Here is a 26825-nt window from a genome sequence, read left to right on the forward strand (position 1 = left end):
GAAAGATCCCCAGTAAACAGACAAAGATCCAGGAGCAAATCCTAGTTTGACTAAGTGATGCACCCTCATGATGTCACGTATGCTGCTGGGACGTACTGTAAAATAGCCCTTCCAAAAAACTGATGAGCTCTTAATACTTATTTTGTAGCATGCGGATTTTCAACTTTTCCCTTTGGACACGTTGTGGTCAGTCCATGTATTGCAAGTGTCCTGAAACAATTGATTCATTTTCAGGAAATAACCACTTGGCTGCTGAGTCTCAGGTTCATCTAATATTCCAGTGATCTTACTGGAATGTTGATGAAGAGCGGGAAGAGTACCTGGATGTTGGCTTTCCTAGTACTAGTGCTACAAATATATCTGCACTGTTAGCAGAGGTGGAAATGCTAGCTCTAAGCACTACAGAGGCTGAGAGGATGTTTGATATGAGGCTATTATGAACTGCTACTTTATTTACCTTGTAACTTTCAAATCTGAATGTGGTGACTCTTGCCCTGCAGCCTGAGGTGCAGCACGCTGACATTCTGGCCCAAAAATCAACATAAGCAGCCAAAGGAGGATCAGCTCACTGCAAAGGGAATCTTCCTGTGGTATAGATTTATTGTAACAACTTCTACGCCAACCGCCCTACTGCTACCATTGCTGGCATGGATGGGACTTCCCTATCCTTCATGGATTCACAGAGCTGTTGTTTCAACCCCTTCGGGCTGGTTGATAACCTGCTCTAATTTATGCCATGGAACTAGACTGACACTGGGCAGCAGATCTCAAAGGTGGGTGTTATGCCATCTTTGTGCCTCTTTCACTCCCCCACTCCGTTCCAGGATTTGGCCTTATTTCCAGGGTAGTAAAAGTTTTTTACCTTTTCTAGCTGTGTGTTCTAATGTAGATGAGGTCCAGCTCAATTGGTCTGCTCCATACAATCTGTTTTCTCAATATTGTGCTGCCCTAACTCTTTAGAGGTTTGTGAGCTAAAGCAATGACTAAGATATTTACCTTGAAGGACAGCTCATCCTCATTCTCTCCCTGGAAGTCATACAAAGCCTTGGCTTTTCCTCTCCTCCATCCTGGAGACTGTGCTGTCTTTACCCCAGCTGTAGAACATTGACAACACACAAGTGATTACAAAATATTTGTTTACAAAATTTTTTATTTTAAAGAGAATTCCACAAGAAGAAGAAACTTTTCAGTGCTTGGATTCTCTCTCCCTACATTCACAAATAATGCATTATTAGTACATAGTGTGGAACACAACTGCAATAAATCCTCCATGCTGGGTTAACTAAATGGGTCACAATAATATAATAAAGTAATCATAATGAGAAATGAACTTCTACCACTATAGAAACTAAACGTCTTTCACTTGAAATCTGCTGTTGATATTCATTCAGGCAGATTGTTCCCTCTGCAATAGAAATGAGTTCATTTCATAGAAAGGGGATTTCAGAGACTGAGTCAAGAGCTTGTCCCACTGCTTACCTACCCAACCCTTCTCATTAACTGGAGTGTTACAGGGAGGAGTTGGACTTTCCTCTTCCTAACTGGAACCTCAGTCGGTTTAAAATGTAATGCAGGGATATTTAATAGGTGGACTGCAGGCCAAATCTGGATTTCCAGATGCTTTTGAATGGACCCTGAAAACTTTTTATTATGATAATTGTTGTTTTTTTATTTTTTCTAGAGCCTGGACCTTGACAAAAAATAATTGACTACCCTGATGTAATGTATATAATAATGGAGTAGTAGGTAACAGTATGAAACTCTGAAACTGACTACGTAAAGCCACCTTACTTTCTGTATATTCTGAGTCATAGGTATTTGAGTGAAAAAAACCTAAAATTTTACTGCTTTTGGCTACTGTTAGCCATAGAGAACTAACTCCATTCTTAGAGAGTGAACTAGACTGGTTTCTTGCTCATGTTTCTTCAATTAAACAGAATAGAGTAAGTTAGTTTTTTGGACAGGGCCATCAATGCAACCCAAATGTCCACAAATTATGGGCCAAATCTTCAGTGGAGTTACACTGATTCACACCAGCTGCCAACCTGGCCCAGTGCCTTCAGTTACACCTGTGAAACCCCACTGAAGGCTACAACATTGGACAGCTGTAACTCTAGATTTAATTCGAAGACAATGGTTTTACTGTAGTGATAAAGCCCAGGCCAGAACTAACCTGGCCTTCCTCTCACATGTTAATATTACTTTAGAGTACAGGGAACATTAAACATTCCAAGCACTAATTAAACCTGGACATTGTTTACTGATATGAAGATCAGCTTCAAATGCAAACTAAATTAGAAGAAAGTTCTCATCTCTAATGGTATCTCTTCAGCTGTAGTGATTGGCTCTGGGCCATTATTTGGAAAATTTTGGTTCAAGGTCTAGTTTGATTTCTAGGCAATGGCACGTCACTGTAGTATTGCTTAGTGTTACAGATATTATACCTAGCTAATTACATCACCCTAGGAACCAGAACACCAGTCGTCATTATGAGCACTTCAGATAAGTGTGTTTGTTACTAGGGATGTGGGTTAAGAAATGAGAATTTGTCTTCCACTAGAAATACTGTACCAGAGCATGTCTGAACAAACACTGCTGGGAAAATGCCTTCGCTATCATTCAGTCTCCCTCTGCACCACTCTGAGTCCACATGCTCCAATATCTGGATGCTGTCTCCCTTTTTAAAGGATAAGTCTTCATTCGTTTCTGCTGTAAAATCATGAAGCGCTTCACACCACTCTCCAGAACGTCTATCAGTCTGTCAAAGTAAACGAACACAAGACCTGTTTGCAGGAAATGTCAAGTTTATTTTAAAACAGAGACTTGGGTGGAGCCAGAGATTTAGACAGGGAGGGTAACCTGCATGAATACTATCTGTTTTTTTTTTTTTTCATAATGTTATACTTGCTTAATTGGTTTAACACAGATTAGAGAATTGAGGGGGGCAGGACGGGGAGTTTTATAACAATCCTGACTTGCAAAGTGTACAGAGATCGTGAACCCACAGGTTTGGTTTACGGTTCTTGTAGAGGTGCACAATCCTTTTCTCGGCCCCGTGCTTTGAAAGGACGAGAGTCAAGCAAATTTTAAATATGATCTTTTGTGTGTGCATGTTTTGCTTCTGTAATTTCTCCCTGTTAGATATCTCTTAGAGGCCTGACAAGGAGATTTTGAAAATACTGTTGTTTTGTCCCCCAGGTCACTTCTTATTAACTCAGGAAAGTGCCACAGAAGCTGATTTTCAAGGAGGCTCTGCTGAATGAACAGGAACCGAGGAAAAGTGAAGGGGTGATTTGTACCAAAGTCACACAACCACTGGTTCAACTGAATTTAAACCTCATGATCTCCCTAACCCCTACTCTTTTATTTTAACCCAAGGTTGTGAAATGTATGGCTTGTATAATGTATTGATAGGACCTGCCTGGCATATTCAGATTGTCCGTAATCTAGGTTTTCATAAATTTAATAAATTCTCTCTGCAGCTATGAGGGCTAAAACTTTCCAAATGGGAACAGTATGTAATTGATTCAGCACAGACTGCTCTATCCCATATTAATCTGATTGAAGTGTCATCTTCAAAGCCCAATGATGAAACTTTCCTCCCACCATTAGCTATGTAATCACTAGTAATTTTTTTTCATCTAGGGGATAAATGGAAGTAGAGTCCGCTGGGTTGGGAACTGGGAGTTGCTATAGGGAAGGAAATGTGGAAGAAAGAACAGAGAAGACTCACAAAGGCAGGGAAAGAAGATAAACAAAGGGAAGGAATAGCAGCCGACTTTCTTACTGAGTGATGAATGTTACAGGAAGGCACTGAACCAGTAAGAGATAACTTTAGATATTACATATAGCCCATATGCTCCCCCTATTGCTGTCCAAACTACTGCTGAAAGCAGTAGGTATTCCACAGTGCATTGTGGGGCACAGAGTCCTGAATTTATAACCAAGCCCACAGACCTTAAATAAGCAAGGAATTAATCCCTTCCCACAAATGAATCTGACACCCCTGTGTGAACCATTATACTCTAAACAGTTGTAGATTAGTATAACATTTCAATGATCATCCAATCTGAGAAACTTTCCCATGCATTACTCCTGTCTCATACTGTCTGCCTCCCCTTTTAACATATTTAGTGGCGGGATAACAGAAACAAAAGACACTATCTAATGCCCATTACAAATTAAAAGCAGATTAAACTAAACTACAGTAGCTCAACAAATCACAATAGACTGAACAATAGAAATTACCTAAACAAAGGAAATAAGAGTAGGAATGATGTCTGATGAATTCCTACTACCAATCACTTCATCAATTGAGATAAATTGTAATTTAGGTTTCTATGAGTAATTTATACAAAGCACTGAGAATAAAATGCTTAATAATGCCTACTAATTTCGATGAAAGTTGTGCAACTGATCTCCCTGTGCATCTCTATGAAAATTTACCTTGTGCAATTTACCTCATGTTAATTTGGCTTCAGTCTATTGAATTCCAATAACCTACCTGAGAAAGACAAGCAGAACTCTCCCTCTTGTTCGTCAGTGGTGCTCCTACACCTACATAATAAAGTATAAACAGTTCAAATATTTGCTCTTGCTCTTCATAATTTCACTGGTGATGTGAGTTCAACATGTTGGAGAGGAAGTGAAAATCAAGAACAGCATTTTGCGATACCAAATTACACTAAAAGCTTTTTTATCCAGCATGCTGGAGGTATTGGGGGTGCCGGTTAGTGAAAAATTCCGGTTAACTGAGATGGAGGAGCCCCACAAAACACAACCTCGCACTCCCTCCCGCACTCCAAACTCCTCGTGACCATTCCTCTGCCTAGGAGCGGCAGGGACATGTTGCTGCTTCCGTGGAGCCACGCAGACCCAGGTAGGGAGTCTACCAGCCCCATGCCAACCGGACTGCCAATGAAGATAAAAAATGCTGGTTCATAGAGCTTCCCAGCTGGTAAAGTGACAGATAACACAGCTTTTACTGTATTCAAGATCTGGCTTCTCTTCAAAAGGCTAATTTTCCTTTCAATTTTCACTTGTTTGTCCTCTTTCATTTTTGTCTCTTGTCTTCACTAATCCCTTTCCTCATTTTTTCTAGTCCTTATAAATAAAGTGCATTTTTCTTTCCAACTCATATGTTATGTCATACTGCCTACATGCAATACTAAATGTTATACACTGTGGCTATATTCCAGGTTACATACTTAGTGCTGATATATTGTACCTAATCCAGGCAGATCTTCAATAATTTCCACAAAGTTCAAGGGGAAAATTCCAGATGTGCCTTTCAGCTCTCCACTGGCCCATTCTTCATTTATATATTCCTTAAGAAGAATAATTTCACCTTCTGAAAAACTTAACTCATCTTTCTGGTCTCCAATATATTCAAACCGAGCTATGCATCTCGGGCCCCTGCACAAACACAAAAGAATGAGTTGTCTTCACATATCATTTTAATATGTCTGTCATTGCATTTCTTGTCTTGGGCACTACATAGCCAGAACAAATGGCATAGGATATCCACAATAGTTAGCATGAAGCAAAACCCACCATATTTATATCTTTCTGGCCAAAATGGATAAAAATGGGGGCCTAAAGGTTGTACTTAGCACAAAGTAGACAGAAAGCTGCCTTAAAGGGGTACAAACTAGCCTCAGGCCTAGCTCTCTAAAATCCAGTCCCCGCCTCTCAGTAGGGTGTATGTCAGGGGTGGGGAGTAGCAGGCTGTAGGACACTAGGAGTGGGAGGGAGTGAGGCAGCGTGTGCAGTGCTGTGGCTGATCCCTAGCTGGCACCGTGGTCCTGGAGAGCTACTTTAAATTACATCAGGTCTATTTTCCTGGCTGGCCTGCCCAGGATCAGGGGTTTGGAAAGGTGACTTGAAGCCACCCTGCCCCTGTGAACTCATGTTTTGCACAGTTAAGAAGCTGGCCCATTGAACATTTCCAAGTTAAGAAATACACAAAGAAGGAAAAGTAATGCTGTCTTATTCAGCTGAAGCCACATTAAAAAACAAAAAACTGAGCAACATAGGCTTTTAAAATATTTTTTTCTAGCTGGACAGCCTGTAGTCCATCTTCGGGGGGGGGGGGGGGGGGGGCAGGGGGGGAAGAGGAGGAAGAGAGACACATCAGCAATGGCTGCAATCACATTTTTATTTAGTCTGTTTGATAGATAAGCCACTGTGAAATGCTAGCTTCACATACCCCTGCCCCCAAAAACCTTGAAAATGCAGCATGATGTTTTGCATCAGAGAAAACAATTTTCTTCTGTTGGGACAAGCTTTATTTTTCCATGGTGGATTTCAGAAAATATAAACTCTTAATCTAGGGGAAAAAATCAATGCCTCTGACAGCTTCACAATTTACAGCAGGATACTACACAGCTGAATTCAATTTTTTTCATTTAACTGGAACATAAAGTTGCTGTGTAGCAATATTTAAATCACTGAATGCACCAATTATTTATCATTTAGTACCACCCCAAAAATACAGGGTGAAAGAGGCTGTGACACTAAGAGCCCCGCCAATGCCAGATGGCACTCTGTCGTCATGCTATTTTCCCAAAAGGTGGCATGTAATATACCACTGGGAAACTAGTAACTCACTGATCATTAATATTCTTGCTCAATGAATGTATGGTTAACCCACAAAGAACTGTATAGATGTGCTGGAAATACGTGACTAAAATGTGTTTAAACCAGGGATGTCAGAGAGAGTTCAAAAACAGGTTTTCTACCGACAAAGGAAAGAGGCCAGCATGTCAGATCAGGTGTGGCAAATTCAATGGGCTAGTCACTTATATCAGAGGTTGCAGGATGGGATAATTTACATTGTAAAAATCACCAGCAAGGGAGGAACCAGCGCAGAATCTACACCAGATAGCATGGTGTCCACACCCAGAAGGGGAAAGGAACCTTATCTGAGGATACATTTCAAAGGTTTACTGGTCTATAAAGAGGAGGGAAGTGAACACCTGAGTTATCCTTTACCATAGGAATCAAATAAACCAAGCACTTTCAGCTCCATGTGTTGGGTCCTAGCTAAAGGTCTAGCCAGCCATGCAGGAAGAAAGACTATGGTGAGAAAAACTGCTTTGAAGAAAAGACACTAGTACGTTAAGTTGTTTTAGGCTTAGAAGCATATTTTTACTTTGTTTGTTTGTAACCATTTCTACCCTGATTCCTTATACTTGGTATCACTTAAACCTGTGTCCTTTTGTTAACAAACCTGTTTTACTTATACCATAAACCAACTCAACGCTTTGATTGAAACAGACTGTTGGTTAACCCCAGTGAAGGTAATAAGCCTCTGTGTACTGTCTTGTTAAAGGACCAGTTAACTTGTTTTTGTGAGTGTTGCAGAAAGACGTCTCTGAGGAACTTGGGAATAGGGTTCACTGATTGTTACCGTCGAGAGAGGGTTTGGACTGGCAGAGTCCTAAAAAGTTTGCTGGCAAGGCAGACAAGCCAGTGTATCAGAGAGCTGACACATAGCAAGTGGGAACTTTGCTGCTGCTATGCTGAGGCTGAGAGGGGTAACACAGAAACTCTCAGTTCTGGGAACCCCGGCAGATTGTCACACAGGTGTTAAGAGGAATTCCCACCCACTCCCCACCTCTTTCTGTGATACCGTTTGAACTCTGATCACATATTGGTCACCCTTCTTTACAGTTCTAAATTTTCCAGTTTATTTCACTAAAATTTACTTTTTTTTTTTTTTTTTTTTTTTTTTTAAGAGGGTGATACAGAGGGGCTTTTAAAATCAGATTGCTACTGTTGATCTTTTATAGTGGCTGTCATAGCTACCAGAAAAGTTTGAATAGTTCTACTATTAATTTGAAAATAAAACATTATTTTTAACTTTACCTTTAAGGGAAAGGCTCAGACTGTTTTGTGTAACCCACCTCTGCTTCATTTTGCTTTTCACTTTGCAAGTGAACAATCATGTAAGTCAACAAACTAGCACTGTCCAAAAATGACACTATGGAATGCAACTGAAATCAAGTTGTATCCATTTGAACCAGGAAAGATACTGCCTCTCGTAGTCTTTCTGTATTAAAATAAGTCTATAATAATTTTCATGCCTGGTCATGTGAGGTGCTGAGCATGTACAATTAATGGGAATGGTAGGTGCACAGACCTTCTCAGCATCAAGCCCTACAAGTAGCTATTCTCAGTATCTCAAAAAAGCAGATTTCAAAAAAGATTTATTTCAAAGTCAATGTCATCTGCCATTTCTTAAATCCATGAAGTTCAGCCTGTTGTTTATATTTCTGCCAAAAATAAAACTGCATTGTTTTGAGTCATCTTTCAGGAATATTTGTTCTATTTTACAGTAATTAGCGCTTAATTTCATATGAATGAGACAAAAAATGGAAAGATTCTTATTCAAATATTCGTAGTTTGAAAAAATTAAAAAGCATAAACTAAAATATTGGTGCATCAGAGTTAGACTAAATTAACGCTAATGCCTCTGTAAATCTGAAGTAAACATAATCCTTCCGCTTATTTGTTTTTCATATATGTCAAGATGAACAAGAGAGCAATAATGTGTATGAAACTCACTTAATACATGTTGATGAAAACAATACTTTTTTCCTGTTCTCTTCCTCTGGAACATCAATCTAATAATGAGAAGACCACAAAACAAAACAAAATAAAAAACAATACACACTCAATCTTAAAATTACAGTGGCATAAATTGAGCATATTTAATATCAAAATTAGAATATTCTCCATTCAAATTAGTCAATTACATTGCAGTTTCAGCTGCAGATGCCACACATAGGGTGACCAGATGTCCTGATTTTATAGAGACAGTCCCGATATTTGGGGCTTTGTCCAATATAGGTGCCTTTGTCTTGTACAGGCATGTATTACCCCTTACCCCCTGTCCCGATTTTTCACACTTGCTATCTGGTCACCCTATCCACATGGCACTACATAATCACTGGAATGGTCTGATCATTGGCTACATGGGGGGAGGGGGCTGTTTTGATATAATCACTAACTCTTTGATGCCAATGACCCATCATCATTGCTATTCAACATTATGGAAACAAACAACAACTTTTCATAATTTACATTAATAACTGCGTTTTAATAGCAACAGTCCTCTTTGTTGTCTGCCTCTTTGTTCACTGGCAGAAAATGGAATTGGATACTACTACACACAGTTGCTTTTGGCTCCAGGCTCACAATTGATATTGTAATCTATTATCTGCTAGTGCAATTCAAAATTATCAAGATTACTGTTTAGAAATATCCATTCCCGGCTTTGATAGTCCAGATTTTACCATCTGTACCCCAAACAAACACGTCTCAAATTGTACTTCGGTCTGCATGCAAAGACGGAATGTATAAAGAGGTTAAGTGTCACCAAAAGCTCTCTTCCTTATCACATTTGGAGCTGTAGGCTGTGCACTAACCAAGGGACCCTGGATGTATATGGTTTTAAGTTTTTATTTAAAAATATCATCACAGTCATCGTCTGATCTCTTATCACACAAGAGTGCTGCAAAATATGCACCACAGCTTAGTGGATTAAACATAAGATTGGGAGTCTAAAGACCTTGTTTGTACTCCTGGCTCTCTCACTACTCACTGAGGGCCTGACCTAACTCCCTCACTAATCAATGGGAGTCTTTTCATTGAACATCTGTGGGTGCTGGATTGGGCCATGCTTTACCTTGGGATAATGGCTACCTGACAAGGGCATCATGGGTATTAATTAGTTAATGTCTGAAGTGTACCATAGATGCTAAGTATTACTATTTGATGCCTAGACCTCATGCTGATATCCAGCTTAACATTATCAGACAGAGATAGAATTGGCCCTTGTACCAATACTGAATGTCTGGCCCCAATGAGCTGATTATCTCTGTTAACTGCTTTTTTTTATATAAAGTGTTTTCTCTTCCCAACAGGTATTTTTTAAAATTTCCAAACTGCAAAGAAAATATTTTTAGCACTAAGAGTTTAATTCACTTTTAAAAATAAAATAAAATTTCAAAATTAAATATTAGTAAGCAAGAATCATTCCTGAGTACACAGAAAAATTTAAAATGGGAGCAGCTCAGGAACATGTACCTAGGTTCACTTCCCCTTATTTATTAGCTACTGGATCCCACAGTGTGTTGTCTAACACTTCCAGTATTCTCTGACAGAGTGAGCCAAATGCAGGCCTGGCGCAGCTCCACTGACTTTGGGCTTGTCTATATGGGGTCCCAGTGCATATTAGAGGATCACGAGTACTCTCTACTTGCTCCAAGTAGAATTAAAAGCTACCTAATTCATGTTAACACAATCTTGTTTCAAACAGGATTGTGCATGTTTACACCAGTGCTGAATTTGGCCCATGATGTTCACTCAAAGTTTTATTCTGTTTTAAAACAGTGGTTTTAAAAGTTAGCCATCAATAGAAATCAAATTGTGAATTACATAATGTTTGTTTGGAAACATGAAGAAGGCGAAGGGTGCAGTCTGTTTACCTAACAAATCTCAGTATTAGTCCTGTGTTGGAGTAACACTCCCCACCACTCCCCAGTCCCACTATTCCCAACTATGACAATATTTTTCATTCAGTAATGGTAGTCAGCATATTAAAACTCACGAACCTAAACTGTTAAAAACCAGAATCAGAGCCTCTTATGTATGACTGCGTCACATTAATATTGAAAATTATTCATGTAGCAGGCAGCAATTCCAAAAGTAAGTTGTGCATGTGTAACTTAAGGTGTGATTTTAACCCAATTTAGTTAAACCAGTGTAAACAACTGTATAAACATTGTTATTTTGGACTAGCTAAAGTTGATTCCTAATGGACTTGAGCGAAACCAAAGTCACCACGTCCACAAAGCTTTTGGCACCATTTTAACTAAACTGGAATCACACCTTAAGTATCCACATAAACAACCCCACAGAAATGTGACACTGCTTGCCCTAGGTCACATATTGAGACAATGGCAGGGCTGGTAATGGAATCCAGATCTCTTGACTTCCTTGATCAGTGCACTATCCCCAAGATGACTGAAAAGATACGTAAAAGAAGTGGAAGTTTCTATACCACTATCAGTAGGCCCTGGTCTACACTACAAATTTATGTCAGTATAACTACATCTCTGAGGAGTGTGGAAAATCCCCTCAGTAATGTAATTATACCCACCTAACTCCCAGTGTACAGAGTGCTATGTTGACGGAAGGGCTTCTCCCATCAACACAGCTGCCACCTCTCAGGGCGGGGGAGTACCTACGCTGGTGGGAGAAGCTCTCTCATTGGCATAGGTAGGATCTTCACTTACTGCTACAGCGACCCAGCTCTTCCGCGCTGTAAGTGTAGACAAGTCCTTAGAAAAACGGTGTTTGTTATGTCCTGTGTCTCAGATTCCCTTATCCAGGTCTCTCTGCATTGATCAGGCTATCCAGTAAAAATTAGCAGCCATGGTGTTATCTCCTCAATACTTCCTCACCACTGGTTTGATTACACTTATTGTACAAAGTGACCCTTCCTTTTAGAGGTTCCAATTTGTTTTCTTTTTGGGAACTTTTTTATTGGTGACGTGTGTCATTCAAGAGGTTTTGTTTTTGTTTTTCCAAAATAAACTTGTCTGCTGCAATTTTAAAAACATACTTCAATAACAACATACCATGTCAGGGTGCACATCTTGGGAGGGTTGAAGGCATCCCAACACTCTCAATCCATTTAATGCAAATCCTTGATGGGACTTCTTGCTTAAGTGTAGTTGTTTAAAATAATCTGCTCTGTAACACCAGGAAAACGCCCATGGGAATTTGCCCAGATGAAACAGAACAGAATCTGGTCAGGGGTGATTTATGAGCATTTAAGTAACAGCTGCGATTCTCTTACCTGACTTTAAATTAACATGAGAATCATACCTATAATGGCTGGGCAGAGTTGCAAGATTAAATAGATTTCTAATATCACACAAACAAACTGCTCTCTCTTCTGTGCACTGATGCAAAATTTACCTAAATAACAAGTGGAATAAAATGCACAGCAGAGAAGGTAAATTAGGCCTGGAGCATGAACCTGAGTGGAATACACTATATTTCAATGGAAATGGGCTACATACAATCACTTTAACAAAGTTGGCAGGAAATATCCCTGTGCGATTCTCAAGTTTTCCTCTGTACCACTCATTATCTATTTTCTCCAGAAGATAAACAGTCTCTCCAGAATGGAGGTCCAAATCATCAGCATGCTCTGTAAGACAGTATCATTTCAGTTACAGTCAGTGTCAAATGAAGTAAAAGCTTATTAAATATACACCATACCCAAAAGTTGAATCAGTTTTTAAAAATCTTTATTAACATGGGCATATGGTTTGATATGTTAGCTTTAACGCAAAATTGGTCTCAGCTAAAACCATGGATCAGAACATCCACACATTCAGGGTAAGTTTGGATCCAAACTTAGCAACCTGGGCTCTGCAATTGTATCACATTTCAAATTCCTGTGATAAATCAAAATGCTACATGCCTTTTAAACCTCAATGTTCCAAAGAACAGAAGAAAAGTTTTGACTATTTTCTTCTCTGCTTTGGAAGCACATTTTACACTATTAGTCAAACTATACACTTATTGATATTATTTATGTGCACTCACCTGCTGGAAAATCATGCAGCACTACAGCATGAGGAGCACTTTTGTCAGAAACCCTCTCAATATTGTTTGAATCCTTACAAAAAACATAAGCAGTTTAGAAATCATGAAAGATATTAACATGAACATTCCATTCTTGATTCTGAAAGATTTTTGGCTTTGTACACAATTCAATCAAGCACGTATGATTCCAAACTGTCACCTTTAAAGAAAGAAATTATTATTACACATACATTAATGGGCCTGATTCTTCTCTCACTTATACTGGTTTAAATCAAAAGTAATTCCATTGAATGCAGCCACCCAGATGTAGAACCAATTTAAATGAGAGGAAAATTGACGCAGTGTATTCATATCCAGTACCTCGTATCCGACTGTATTACAACAATTTTGAGTTTCGCAGCACACTCTATCTGGAGACTTTTGCGATGTTATTCTAATGGTACCTCCTTTATACCCCTTAAAATCTCTATAGCCCTTTTCTGTCATAGTAATGACTCTCACATTAACTCTTCCTTCTTCCAGGAGCGCCAGACTTTGCTGCTTGATGGCAGTTATATCTTCCCCCCTTTTTGGCTTTTGGCCATCAGCTATGTCATCTCCATAACACGTGTGGCTCATGAAGTGTTAATCTAGAGGGTTTTCTACGTTGCAGTGCAAATAAAGACACTCTACTGAGAAATGATTTGGTTGGGGTGGCACATGACATTCAATGTAAAACTAAACAGATATTAAATTTCAACATCGGCAGGTCTTTGAGTTTGCAGATTCCGTGAACATGTGATGTTTCACATGAACATTTATTATATCCGTGAAATTTTGGTTAAGTTGGGGATGCATTTTTACATTGACTAGTTCCTTTTCTACACTAGGAAAAAAGTTTCTAAAAAAATTCTCATTGTTTCTAACATCAAATTCGGCTGAACAAAGGTTAGCAACATTGTGAGCCCTAGTACAGGTGGGACATCAGCTGTCCCCACATTAAACATCACATCAATTATGCTTAGAGCGGTTGTGTGGAATATATATATTATATATACACACACACATAAATGAAGTTTCCCTAGGGAAGACAAAATGTTTTCATGCATTTTGAAACTCTGGTGAATTTTGAGCTGGGATTGGCTGCATGGTTAAAGTCAAGTAGCTATAGTCATAGGATATTCCTGCTGGTTTCCTGATTGGCTAAGCACTCTTCGGTGCGTGAATCCGGGTCAGCAGAAGTCATTGTGACTTATTTTCTCAGGGCTTGTCTACAGTACAGCATTCAGCTAGTTGCGCTTCGGTTGCTTGTATTGCACTAACTTGAAGCACCAGTGATTGAGTGTCTCACCCTCAACCATTTTAAGGTTTGCCCTCAAGTCCACACTAAATCAGCCCTAAACCGATTAGAGTGGGCGATCATAAATTCATTCATAAACCTTAGTTGACCAGCTGAGAGCCCCCACTCTGCCCTTTCAGCAATGCGCCCCATGTTAGCCCTGCCTACTCAGAAATATCCTCCCAGTCATACCTCCACCCCTGCAGTGCAGGTCCTCACAGAGTGATCTCGCCGTGGACTGCAAACTGAGACCACCTCAGCCCACCTGTGATTCGTCAGAGTAAGATCATCAGCTAGTGGCCCATCAGTGGTTCACTAGTTAAGGAGCAGCACATTGCTGGAGCGATGTGTATATATAGGAGTTGGGGGGAGCATGGCTGGGTTAGGGGGGAGATTCCATAGTAGGGGGTATTGCAACAGAGAGAGAGAGCGCACAGCCTCATCAGATCATCCAAAAAGGTTGGGAGACTGACTTTTCTGAGTGTATTGGGGTAAGTTTATAGGGGAAATACTGAGGGCTGATGAATAATTGCTTTATCTGAATGTAATTCAATGCAATACAAAGAGTTTATAACATGAACACAGTGCAAAAACTGAGCAATGTGAATTACAATGTACTGGAAATAAATGTATTCTTAATATGTATTAAATAAAAAATGCACACGTTTGATAAAATCATAGAATATCAGGGTTGAAAGGGACCTCAGGAGGTCATCTAGTCCAACCCCCTGCTCAAAGCAGGACCAATCCCCAACTAAATCATCCCAGCCAGGGCTTTGTCAAGCCTGACCTTAAAAACCTCTAAGGAAGGAGATTCTACCACCTCCCTAGGTAACGCATTCCAGTGTTTCACCACCCTCCTAGTGAAAAAGTTTTTCCTAATATCCAACCTAAACCTCCCCCACTGCAACTTGAGACCATTACTCCTTGTTCTGTCATCTGCTACCACTCAGAACGGTCTAGACCCAACCAATGTGTTGGTGAGAGCTTGGAGTTGCTATTCTTATTATTAATCATTTTACCGTTGTGCCTGAAATGTGCTAAGCACTGTACAAATGCATAGCAAGGCACAATCCCTGCACAGATGAGTTTACCATCTAAAAAGATTTAATTAATTCTTAATGTTTACCTTTTGCTTGCTTTTCAGATGCTCATCTCGGCGTGTGATTATCTTCATATGAGACAAGTGCACTTTGCCCGTTTCCCCTCCCTTTTGACACTTGAAGTAATTGCCATCGATCTGCTCCAGCAGCACAAGAACATCCCCACGCTTTAAGGTACAGCAACATTTTTGAAACCAAGAGATTTAATAAACCAATATTACATTTTTCAGAGTGTCACCTTTAAAGCTTAAAGGAGTTGATGCTTTAACATAATAAAAGACTAATGATTTAGCATTAGGGAGAGAGAGAGAGAGAGAGAATTTCTTTTACCTTGCAGCTGAGTTCTCCAGGGTTTCTAGGAGAGAAATCATCCTTGGCAATTCCATGAGGCACAGGCAGCTTAAACAAAAATCCAGACAAATTATTCACAAATCAAATGAGCTCTCACACTACTAAACACCTGAAATTCATGCTGCATGAGCACAAGAGCCTATACAGTGATGCAATGTAATATAGATACACCCGCCTTTCCCTCCTATGCATTTTGGCCACTGGACAAACAATTTAGAGAGAGATTTTCAAAGGTTTTTTTTTTTTTTTTTTTTTAAGGAAAATGGGTATTTAGCACTTAAGTGCCATTTGTGCCTTTGAAAAATGCCACCTATCCAATGCAAGTCAGAGTTTAAAACCAGCTAAGGGTGCATGATCAGAGGGGACAAGAGGACTTTCCCGTATCTCAGTCCTTGCTCACCCCACAGTGTAGCTTCCATTTCCTCCTAGAACCCCTGGTTCGTCCACAAGACGTCCACAAGACACTCCTTTTCAAGAAGGAAGCAGAGCTATATATATAGGAGCAGCAGACTCCTCCCTCACAATACACCTTATACTCTGTACTGGAAACAGCTCTATCCTATATGCAAAAGCCAGGCACAATATCTCCACTCTCACCATGTATTTATTGTAGAGACTATGTCCTGGTTTAGGTCGAGGCGGTAATGCTGGGTCTTGATTTTTTAAAACTTGACTCTTTGCTCTCTTGACTCCAATTCCAAAGATGTCATGTCTTTTATGGAGTGTCAGGTCAGATGAGGATCGACAAAAAGGGTCCTTTTGGGAAGAGGTCTTGGTTCCAGACTGTTTTGGTGGAGGTGGCCTTCCAGGAATGCCTTTAAGTGGAGGCAGTCGAGCTGGTACAAGTTTTCCATCCACAGGCCTAGAGATTGGTTGAATGATCAAGAGAAGTGTGCATTTTAAACGAGCATATAAACCCCTCTAATCTCTGAGACAGCCACACAGCATTCAATAGGGAAATATGATTAATTGAAACATGAAGAACAATACAGTAGAATCTGGATTATTTGAAACTCTCTGGAAACACCTGAAACCTTTGGATAATTGGGGGAATTGAATAATCACGGAAACCTTCTCAGTAGGGTTCCTTGACTGCAGATTTCAAATCCTGCTGGCCAGTTCCAATTACAGGGAGCTGGCTGGTTGGCTGGCTTTCCCAGGGCCCTCTAACTAGGTAAGACTTCAGCCAGGCCACCTACCATTAAAGAGCTTTGTCTGAAGCCACCCAGAGCCGAAGTGCTTTGAATGAGGTGCTTTAGCTGAAGACCTGATGAGCATTTCTGGTTCACCTGGACTTAGGGAATCAGTCTGGCTCATTTCTTGGGATCTCACTTATCTGAAACATCCTGTCATGTGAACCGAGTCATGCCCCCAGCTAAAGTGATGGGACAAGATCCTACTTTGGATAACAGACTTCATCAACCATTTGCCACATGAGATTATTCTGTGCAGAAAGCTACATTCAGAATGTCCAGGCTTCCTCGTTAAGTTCTAAGTATAAATTTTCAAAAGTGCCCAAGTGATTTAGGAGCCTAAGTCCCATTGAATGTCTATAAGACTCAGACTCCTAAGTAACTTGTACACTTGAAAATGTAAAAGAGCTAAAAAATGGTGCTGTCTATACTGTGTATTCAGGGAGTATGATTTTCAAAGGCTAAGAATGTGGCTAAATCAATAACTTGTGTACTCAAAGGTACCTCTCTTCTAAATAAGGACTGCTTTCCTGTCAAATTTCAGCTTTGTATCCCTAACTGGATAGGCACTAATGCTGTTCAAAAACAGGATGCGTTTTTGGGTTTTTTTTAAATAACGGAGAAATCTTTATGCAACCTTGAATATAGTGACACTGATATTATAAACACCACAATATTACATGTTTCATCTACAATTTTCTCTGGCATTTTTTAAAGAAGTTCATTAGTTCAACACAAACAAGTATTCACTAGCATGAATTCTCAAAAGGTCTGTTATAACAATAAGCCACAACAAGGTGTGTATTAATAGGCTTTTAGCCTGTGCTTCTGGTATTTTCATCAAGTGCCTTCAATCACTCAAGAAGAGAATTAATAAGCTTATTAATGCACCCTCCATGTGTTCTTTATTGCTATTACAAGATGGGCTCTAATCAATACACAGTTTTGTGAGGATTTATGCCAGATATCGTTCCATTATGAAAAAAGCCTTCTAAAATAGTAAGTAACATAGCAGGAAAATGGTTATATACTTCTTTTCTCAACTATTTTGAATATATTTATTCTAACCCTTTCTCTCTTTTTTCAGAATTTCCTGGACCTTCACCTCCTTATTCCTGTCCCTAAGAAACCCAGCTGTCATTTCAGCACCAGTTAATGGCCTTACGTTCCCCCTTCCTTCAACTCACTTTTGTTTAAAAAAAATAATAATGTGAATGAGAGAAATCTTTCCATCTATGTTCAGTTTCTTCCCCCACCCCACCCCATCCCTAACCTCCCTCCAAATAAGCATTTTAATCTAAAACGACAAACACACAGTTCGGACTGTTCCAAATCTGAACCACAAAAATAACCAGATTTTCAGCCCACTTTTTGTGAGGCAATATTATCAAATATCCAGCCTAAGAGATCTCATGTCTGGAAAAATCACAGGGTTGTTATTAATCATAGGTCTTTTGTGAACTTGAGCGGAAAGGGAGGGGACAGAATTTCTATCTACTGGGTTCACAGAGAACATAAGGGAGAGGTCAAGCATGATCTAAAACTAAATAAAGGTAAAAAGTGATCACATATAAAGAGAAACAATGAGTCATCTCATTTGCGCTCAAGGAAACTCTTCTGATAAGCACTCTAACATTAGGAGATGCACTTAAACTTTCATAACAGAAATAGAGCTTTATTATCATGATACCCTAAGCAGAGTAAATTCAGTTCCAGGATCAGCTCAAGCCTCCTGATATAGGAAGGGGGAGAGGGTGATATAGTAAAACTCTGTGCTTTGGTACACTACCAACTATAAAACCCATACATAGATATCCGTACCTAAGTGGCAAGAGCTTAGCAGCAGATTTTCTACCACCCACCAACCTGTCCCTGGCAGTCAGTGGAGCCCTGACCCAGGGCTGGCCTGCTTCCTTTTGCCTGTGGGTGCTACTCCTCTTCCTGTTGCTGAAGGGGTTAGGGAGGCTGTCATTCCTCCCACAGTTCCACTAGGGTCTCAGGACTGAAGAGTAAGCAAACAGTGGAGGTACTATACATAATGCATCTAGAGCTTCAGAAAGGCAGCTGACCTGGCTCCTTTCCTCTTCAGCAACAATTCTTAGAAGGGCAACGGGTCCCTCTTTGCTCCCACAGCCCAAGCCCAGCCACAAGAGCAAGTGAAGATAGCTGTTGATAATCTTTTCTGTGGAGGAGAGGATGGTCTCCAGCTCTATCTGCTTTTAATTATGGGCGAAGGGGCTAAAGCTGAGAGAACAGAGTGGCAGTCAAACAATAAGAGGAGAGCTAAGTTGCAATCTTTCTAAAGGCCTCCCTTCACCACCATACCAATTAGCCACAATGTGGTGTGCATTAGTTGGCTATTGGTGCATGCCTAATTTATTAGTGATTATATCAAAAGCACAACTTACACAAGCCTACTGTCTTAATAATATACAGTTGATAAGTATGCATACTAGACCGACTAAGCAAACCAACCCAGTAGCTAATCTCAGACCCCTGAAATTGTTACTTAGAAATTCTACTCACCTGGGGGGCAGCATAGGCTCTGTCCAAGTAGTACCTGTTGGATCTGAATGTTCAGATTCCTACAAGAACACAAAAATGCAATTTCAGTTTATTTAAGAGACATTAACAGGTTACTGTTTAAAAAGATGCCTTTCTTATTTAAATTGTACTAAACAGAGAAGAACCTCAAATCAGAGGCCAAAAGAAGTCTACCAATGGGAACTTTTTAGGGCAATGCTGCACAAGGAGATATTAATAGGAGCCCTGGGATGGGGGAAGGGGAAAATTTAGGCTGAATATCAGGAAAATTGTAAATATAATAACTCTTAGCTTGAGAGATAATATTTCTCTCTCAAAAAATGTGATGGGAGCACCATCACTGCGGACATATAAAAAAATAGACTGAACAATGCACTAGAAAAAATATTGTATGGAAGAAACCTGCACTGGCAGGGGATGGACTAGATCAGAACTGTGTTGTCTCGAAGTTACTTGACTCTTCTACATTCTCTTTCAGACAATGGCTCTCTTTGCCATGCAGCTAATGGGGAGATCATGTCATCCATAGTGGTGAGGATTTCTTCTTATTAATAATAATTATTGGTATTACCATATTGTGTAGGAGCCCTAGTCATGGACCAGGACCCCATTGTGCTAGGTGTTGTAGAAACACACAATAAAGATAAAGTCTCTGCCCCAAAGAGCTTACAATCTAAGTATAAGACAACAGACAAGCGAGTGATACAGACAGATGGGGGAATATAAGGAAACAATGAGTCTATTAATATTGGTCAGCATGATGGTCAGCCTAACTGTTGTCAAGTTTTTTGTAGACATCATGGCAAATTAGAGTTTTAAGGAGGGATCTGAAGGAGGATAATGAGTTAGTTTTGCAGGTGTTTATGGGGAGCTACTGCAAAGTATGTGGTGGTAGTATGGGAGAAAGCACAAATGTGCTTGTTTGAAAACTTATCAAATGGGCGATGGAGGCTAGCATCATGGCCTAATCAAAGGCAGGAGTCGACTTTTCAATACTGAATGAGAGAAAATAGGTAGGGTGGGAATAGGTGGTGAAGGGCCTTGAAAGTGAAGACAAGTAGCTTAGATTTGATATGATAGAGAAGGGGGTGCCTGGGGAGGGATGCAAAGAGAGGGATGACATGGTCAAAGCGATGGGCTAGGGAAAGTGATTTGCGCAGGCATTCTGAATGGATATGAGCAGTGCAAGACTGTATTTGTCAAGGCCAGAAAGAAGGATGTTGCAGCAATTGAGCTGGTGAGAGCAATTGAGCTGGTGAGAGCAATTGAGCTGGTTTTAGCTGTGTGGGTGAATATGAAAGGCCAGACGTTATGCAGAAAGAATCTGCAAGACTTAGACATAGCCTGGATGTGAGCACCTCAAGAGAGGTCTGAGTTGAAGATGACAACCCAAGTTATGGGCCTGAGTGACAGGCAGGATAGTGGTATTATCCACAGTGATCAAGAAAGGGGGCCTGGGTGGGGGAGATTAAAAGCTCTGTTTTAGCCATATTGAGCTTGGCAGCACGACATCCATGAAGAGATGTCAGAGAGATAGGCCAAGATTTTAGTTTGGACAGAAGGAGACAGATCCGGAGTAGAGAGGTAGCTCTGTGAGTTGTCAGCATAAAAATGGTAGTTGAATTTGTGTTGGTGGATGAAATTACACAGAGATAAGGTATAAAGGGAGAAGGAAACCAAGAACAGAGCCCTGTGGAGCCCGCCTGGAAAGCCAGAGGGGGGACGAGGAGGATCCACTGAAGGAGCAATTAAGAGAAGACAAAGTCACAGGAGCCAATTGAGAACAAATTTTCAAAAAGAAATTGGTGCACTGTGTTGAAGGTGGCTGGCAGGTCAAGAAGGATGAGGATGGAGTACTGGTTTTGAGCCTTGGCTAGGAAGAAGTGTTTAGAAACTTTGGTGAGAGCAGTTTCAGTGGAGTGCAAGGTGCAGAAGCTGGATTGGAGAGGGTCTAGGCAGGAACTCGGGGAGAGGAGCTCCAGACTGTGATAAGTATGCATTCAATAATCTTAGAGATGAAAGGGAGAAGGGGGGCAGCAATTGGACAGGCAAGTGGGATCAAGGGTGGGTTTTTGTTTTGTTTTGTTTTTTAAAGAGAGGAGAGACTAAACCATACTTGTATTGTGAAGAGAAGCATTCAGAAGAGATTGAGAGGTTAAAGAGAAGAGTAAGGGAGGGAATGAGAGTAGGCACGAAGGAGATGAGGAGATGGTATGGGGTCACTCAGGCAAGTTAGAGGCGTTAGAGGAGGAGAGCAGATAAGAAACTTCTGAATCTATGACCATGGAGAAGAGAATCAAAGCAAGGGGAAAAGAAGGCAAGACATTGGTTTTTATTTTGCCTTTGTAAGCCGCATCCTTTTACAGATTATTCCGTGCTAAAAAAATCTCTGCATATGAGGGTTTGTATCTTTGCTATAATGGCCTATGATGCTTTGCACTCATTCCCAGGGGTACAGGAATTCCATGCCTGACAATACCGGATTTACCATGGTGTCACGGCGCCATGGTGCCAGGCCCATGCTCCAAAGGGGTCCCGGCCTGGCCACTCTTCTCTGCCCCCCACTCTCTCCTGAGAGGACAGAAGCTTGGTGCTACCAGCTCCCGGGGCTCCTGCTGCACCAGGGCAGGCTCTGCCAGCAGCCAAGCTCGTCCCCTGCCTCTTCCTCCAGCGTGCTGCATTCCTGCCCCTCCCCCTCTCCCTGCCCCCGAACAGCTGTTTGCCGGCGCGAGGGAGGGGGAGGAGCAGAGCCGCAGCATGCTTGCCGCTCAGGGGAAGAGGCAGAGAATAGGCAAGGGTGGGGCCTTGGGGAAGGGGGTGGAATCAGGGCAAACCCCCTTCACCCCCTGCCATGAGCCACTCAGGGCAGGGGGCTGAGGGTGTGGACTGGGATCGTGGGGATGCTCCCAGCCCCCTGACCTGACTCCTGCACCCCCCCCTCATACCCAGCCCCCCACACCCCCATGCCGTGACTCCTGAACCCCTCTCACACACCCGCAGCCCTGACTCCTGCACCCCCCCACATCCCCAGCCCCCCCACACCCCATGCCTTAACTCCTGCCCCTCCCACATCCCCACCCCCACCCTGAGCCCCAAATGGGAGCTCCTGTACCCCTCACACCAAATGGGAGCTGCCCCAGGTAAGCGCTCCACACCCCAACCTCCTGCCCCAACCCTGAGCCCTCACCCTAGCTCCTGGCCAGACCCTGCACCCCAGCCTGCTCCTGCACCCTAACTCCCTCCCAGATCCTGCACCCCCAGCCCTGTGCTCAGTGCAGAGAGAGAGATGAAGAGAATGGGCTAGAACCAGGGAGAAGGTAGGTACCTGCTCTATGTGGGCAGGGGTGGGAGATCCTGTTTACCCTCTCCACAGCCCTGTTGTGCTTGCAGTTTACCCCTGGCCCCTGCCTTGCTCCAGGGACCAATCCTGCTGTGCTTTTGCCCCCAACCCCTGCCTTGCTCCAGTCAGCAGGGACTAATCCTCCCACCATGCCTCACTGTGCTCATCTTGCCCCTGGCCCCTGCCTCGCTCCAGCTGGGGAACAATCCTTCCCCCACACCATGCCCAGCTGTCAGGGTGAATAAAAATCAATCGCTTTTTTAAAAAAATTGGATTTTTTTTTATTTAAATTGGATTTTTGAGGGAAAAAACCTATCTAAAGATAGTTTTAATTAAGATACATTATATCTCATCATGGAATACGTATTATAAATTCTAATTCTATAGTATGAGACAATATATTCATGTAATGTTTAAGAAAAGTTTTGTAAATGAGTTCCAATAGCTCATGGATTAGGGACCCAATTTTATGGGGTTCCAGGAGCATCTGTATAGATTATTTAGGTTAATCTTTCTATCTACCCAATGGAACTCAGTGCTCAGTCTAGAACAGTGGTTCTCAAAGCCGGTCCGCCGCTTGTTCAGGGAAAGCTCCTGGCGGGCCAGGCCAGTTTGTTTACCTGCCGTGTCCACAGGTTCGGCCAAATGCGGCTCCCACTGGCTGCGGTTCTCCACTCCAGGCCAATGGGGGCTGCGGGAAGCGGCGCGGGCCAACGGATGTGCCTGCCGCCCTTCCCGCAGCCCCCATTTGCCTGAAACGGTGAATCGTGGCCAGTGGGAGCCGTGATCGGCCAAACCTGCGGACGCGGCAGGTAAACAAACTGGCCCGGCCCACCAGGGGCTTTCCCTGAACAAGCGGCAGACTGGCTTTGAGAACCACTGATCTAGAAGAATACCATCAGAGATGCTTAGTTTTGCAGTTCTCAAACTGTGGATTTGTGTCTCCAGAGATAACATGCTTGTTAACAGCAAAAATGTTTTAAAATAAATACATAATATATAGAGGTGAGAAATAACAGACTTTAACTCTATTGTCCCTCTGCAAATTTGTGTACACAGAGTCAATCCCTTACCTCTCTTTAAAAGTGCAAAATTTCAAAAAGTTCAATGAATAGAAGACTGCTGGGGGTGGAATAGATCTGGACAAGGAGAAGTCTGGAGATAAATGTGAGAAGTGAGGGACATATGCTTTTTTGTTAAAATATTATGCTTGCTGTTGAAGAAAAAAAATCCAGAATACTTAATGTTGTTGTTTTAGTTAAATAAAATAATTTAAATGTCTGTCTGGTGATATTCTCCTCCTCATACAGCCTAGCAAGAAAATCCTCCATATATTAATGATTAACCGGTTGAATTGGAGATAGTTCACCTCCCAATGACTTCATAAATATCTGCTTCAATTATCTTTGATAAATCAAATAACCAAACAATCATTAATTTTCTGATATAGCTGTAAAACTCATCTGAAAAGTTTTCAAAATAAATCACTGTTTAAAAATGTATAGTGTGTACCTTCTAAAAATGAAACCTACATCTATCTCTGAGTTGTGAAGAATATGTATTAAGGTTATAACAACCAACAAGAATGCACTTTTTTCTAGAAAAGCATGATTTAAATCGAGTCTTTCTAACTAGTGATTTAAATCATGATTTAAATCAAATCCACCCTGCCCGCTGTGCTCTTGCCCCAGCTCCTTCATTCCCAAGGGGGGCCCACAAAAAGTTAATCCGGCCCTGATGCCTGATGGCGCTCAGTCTGCTGTTTCTTGTTCAGGCAAAAAAGTGTCCATATGGGCCTTTTGGTTTCATCTCTTTTCTGCTCGTTGTTTTAGCTGATTTCTCTTCCATTTTTGCCATCAAGACTCTAGATTTAGACTTTTTTCCCCTGCATTTTCAAAGGTTTTTTTTTCAAAGGGGTCACAGCTGGTGGGGTATGCAGAATCCCTGTTTTCACAGCTTTGTGGGACGTACTAGTATCTTCTCCTACTAGCACATCACTGATCATGAGTGAAAAGTAGAAGAGATGCATTTGAGAATAAATTATTGTTCTCATGTTCTGGATAAACTAGTGGAAAATGTCTATATAATGCAGCCAGAGGTGAGAAAAGGCTGCTGTCAAATTCCCCTTTATCATCTGAAGCAATTTTTTCCTTCTCAGACTGGCATACAGACAGAGAGGTGCCTCCTTTCTGAAGACGGAGGATGCATTTTCAAAGGGGTGTATGGGAATTTGGCCATGTTAATCCTATCAGTTTAATGCCCTCAGCAAGGCTTTGAAAGTTTACCACAGGGAGCATGACTACAACTGCTAAAGTACAGAAAACAGAAGATAAACATGATCAAAGCATAACAAAGTGTAAATCTAAATCAACCAAGTGTTTTCCAGCACTGACAACAACCTAAATGATGTAGCTTAATTAAAAAATAAAATATGGAAGAAAAACATATGAAATGCCTTTTAATTGAGAGTAACATCCCCACCCCGAATCTACTTATTTCACAATGAGCAATTTGTTACACGAGACTGTTTGCTTTGCTAACCAAAGGATGTAATACAGGTACAACTTACCCCTTTTCTTGTTTGTTTGGCATTACTAGGCTTTCCAGTAACAATTCCAGAGGTGCTCCCAACTGGTTTTTCAGCAGGAAGGGGTGGAGGGATATGTGGAAATTCATTTAAGGCTGGAAAAGTGTTAAATTGTAAATCTAATAAGTTCTTTGTAGGGACCAAATGGGAGTACAAAAAGATAGATATTAATGATCAGAACAGATTCCCCAACACTTCTTTGTGATCACAACTCCCTTAGCCTGTACAGGTAGGATATAAGTAGGAACACTGGAAAATACTGAGGAGGTGCATAGGAAATGTCCCCATTTTGAGAAACATTGTAGGACTTTCCTTATTGTGTAAGCGATCTGCCTTTAAATCCAAGGACACCGGCTTTTTCCTCAAGTACCGTGAGGTTAGGGCAGTCTGGAGAGAGTCTAGTGTGGTAGAGGTGAGAGAGCAGGAGTGAAGAGAGAAAGGTATGGTTCCTGCTATTACAAGATGGAGGGGTTCATCTCTAGTCCATCAATGATTCCACACCATTGGCTTTACATGCACTCTCTGATTGAAATCTGTAAAATGTTTGCCTAAGTTGTGCCAATATACTTATCCAAAATGAGTCCGTACAGACTGGGACATTCTTCAACCTATTTTACAGGGTATTTGTGTATTCAAATAATGCACCTAACAAAGTCTGAGGCAGTTCTTTAAACCCGCTGGGCTTCTACCCATGCTCAGAACCATGTAAAAAACGCTTAATGTTAGCCTAGACAGTCTAAACATTTAAAATCTTTTAAAGTTATTTTTAAAAAGACCAAGTGAGAAGTTACCATCCAAATGAAGGCCTAGAGTCTTATCTTACGAATCAGCTGATCGCTGCATGAAGGAAGCTCTCAGGAGAGAATGTGGGGTTATTCTATTTAGCATAGAACATTTAACTGTATCTCAGTGACCTGAAAGTCTGGATTGGAATTTAAAAAAAACAAACAAAAAACTCCAAAGGCGAATCCATCCCTTAGACACTGAGTAGTTGGAGACTGAGCAAAGAAGAGCTAAGTTAATAAAGCTTTCTTGCTTATCTAAGCCAGTGTGATGGGGACTAAAAGAAGGCTTAACTGCAAGAGAGAAATCTCTTCTTAACATACTGATTTTAAAAGAGCATTAGAGAGTTATTTTTACACACCTCTTTCAAATCCTGATACAGATACAGATGGCTTAGTTTTCCACTCACATCCCTTTCACAAACAATATTGCCAACCCTAAGAGTTCAAAAATCAGAAGACAGGTGATGTTTTCACCTCTGTTCCTTCTCAGGTTTTACACTTGGGCGGTGGGTGGGGGAGCAGCTTTAACTCCCAACTGGACCTCCACAGATGCTCAGTGACTGGGAGTTGCTGAAGGGAGGTGTTGAATCAGTAAGTTCCTAAGAACCTGGCCCTTTCCTTTTTTTGACAGTGCTATTCATTTGTTGTGCTGTGTTGGCTCCGTACAGGAGCCATCTCCCTCCATAGCAAGTGGGGCTGAGGTCACCTTGAACCACTGCTGCCTGATCTTTTCTGGGGGCAGGGCCCTCCAACGAGGTTTAGTCCAGCCCAATCCCCTCATGATGACAAGGCCTTTGTGCAGCTACAACTGAGTCAGACTGAAACCCATGACAGCCTAGGTTGCTGGCTTGGCATAGGGGTGACTGAGTGGCATCGGTGGCCTGGTCAGAATGGATGATCTGGTGGTCCCTTTTGGCCTTAAGCTCTATGACACTAAGGCTACATCTACACTATGAGATGGGGTGTGCTTCCCAGCT

At 41.3% G+C, this 26825-nt stretch overlaps 1 protein-coding gene across 6 annotated transcripts in view; it reads right to left on the reverse strand.

The window, feature by feature from the left end:
- The window catches only part of SH3D19 (SH3 domain containing 19), a 125835-nt gene that overhangs the window by 5524 nt on the left and 93486 nt on the right, over positions 1–26825 (reverse strand). For all 6 annotated transcript variants that reach the window (XM_037897380.2, XM_037897381.2, XM_037897384.2 and 3 more), the window contains 12 exons: positions 25046–25158; positions 19119–19177; positions 15997–16261; positions 15379–15447; positions 15075–15215; positions 12628–12700; positions 12096–12226; positions 8569–8627; positions 5228–5415; positions 4505–4557; positions 2572–2758; positions 997–1094 (listed from right to left, as the gene is read on the reverse strand). In XM_037897380.2, coding sequence (XP_037753308.1) covers positions 997–1094; positions 2572–2758; positions 4505–4557; positions 5228–5415; positions 8569–8627; positions 12096–12226; positions 12628–12700; positions 15075–15215; positions 15379–15447; positions 15997–16261; positions 19119–19177; positions 25046–25158 — 1436 coding nt within the window. The remainder of the gene's footprint in view (positions 1–996; positions 1095–2571; positions 2759–4504; positions 4558–5227; positions 5416–8568; positions 8628–12095; positions 12227–12627; positions 12701–15074; positions 15216–15378; positions 15448–15996; positions 16262–19118; positions 19178–25045; positions 25159–26825) is intronic.

Source organism: Chelonia mydas, chromosome 4 (genome assembly GCF_015237465.2).
Source record: "Chelonia mydas isolate rCheMyd1 chromosome 4, rCheMyd1.pri.v2, whole genome shotgun sequence".
In the NCBI taxonomy this organism is placed as follows: domain Eukaryota; kingdom Metazoa; phylum Chordata; order Testudines; family Cheloniidae; genus Chelonia; species Chelonia mydas.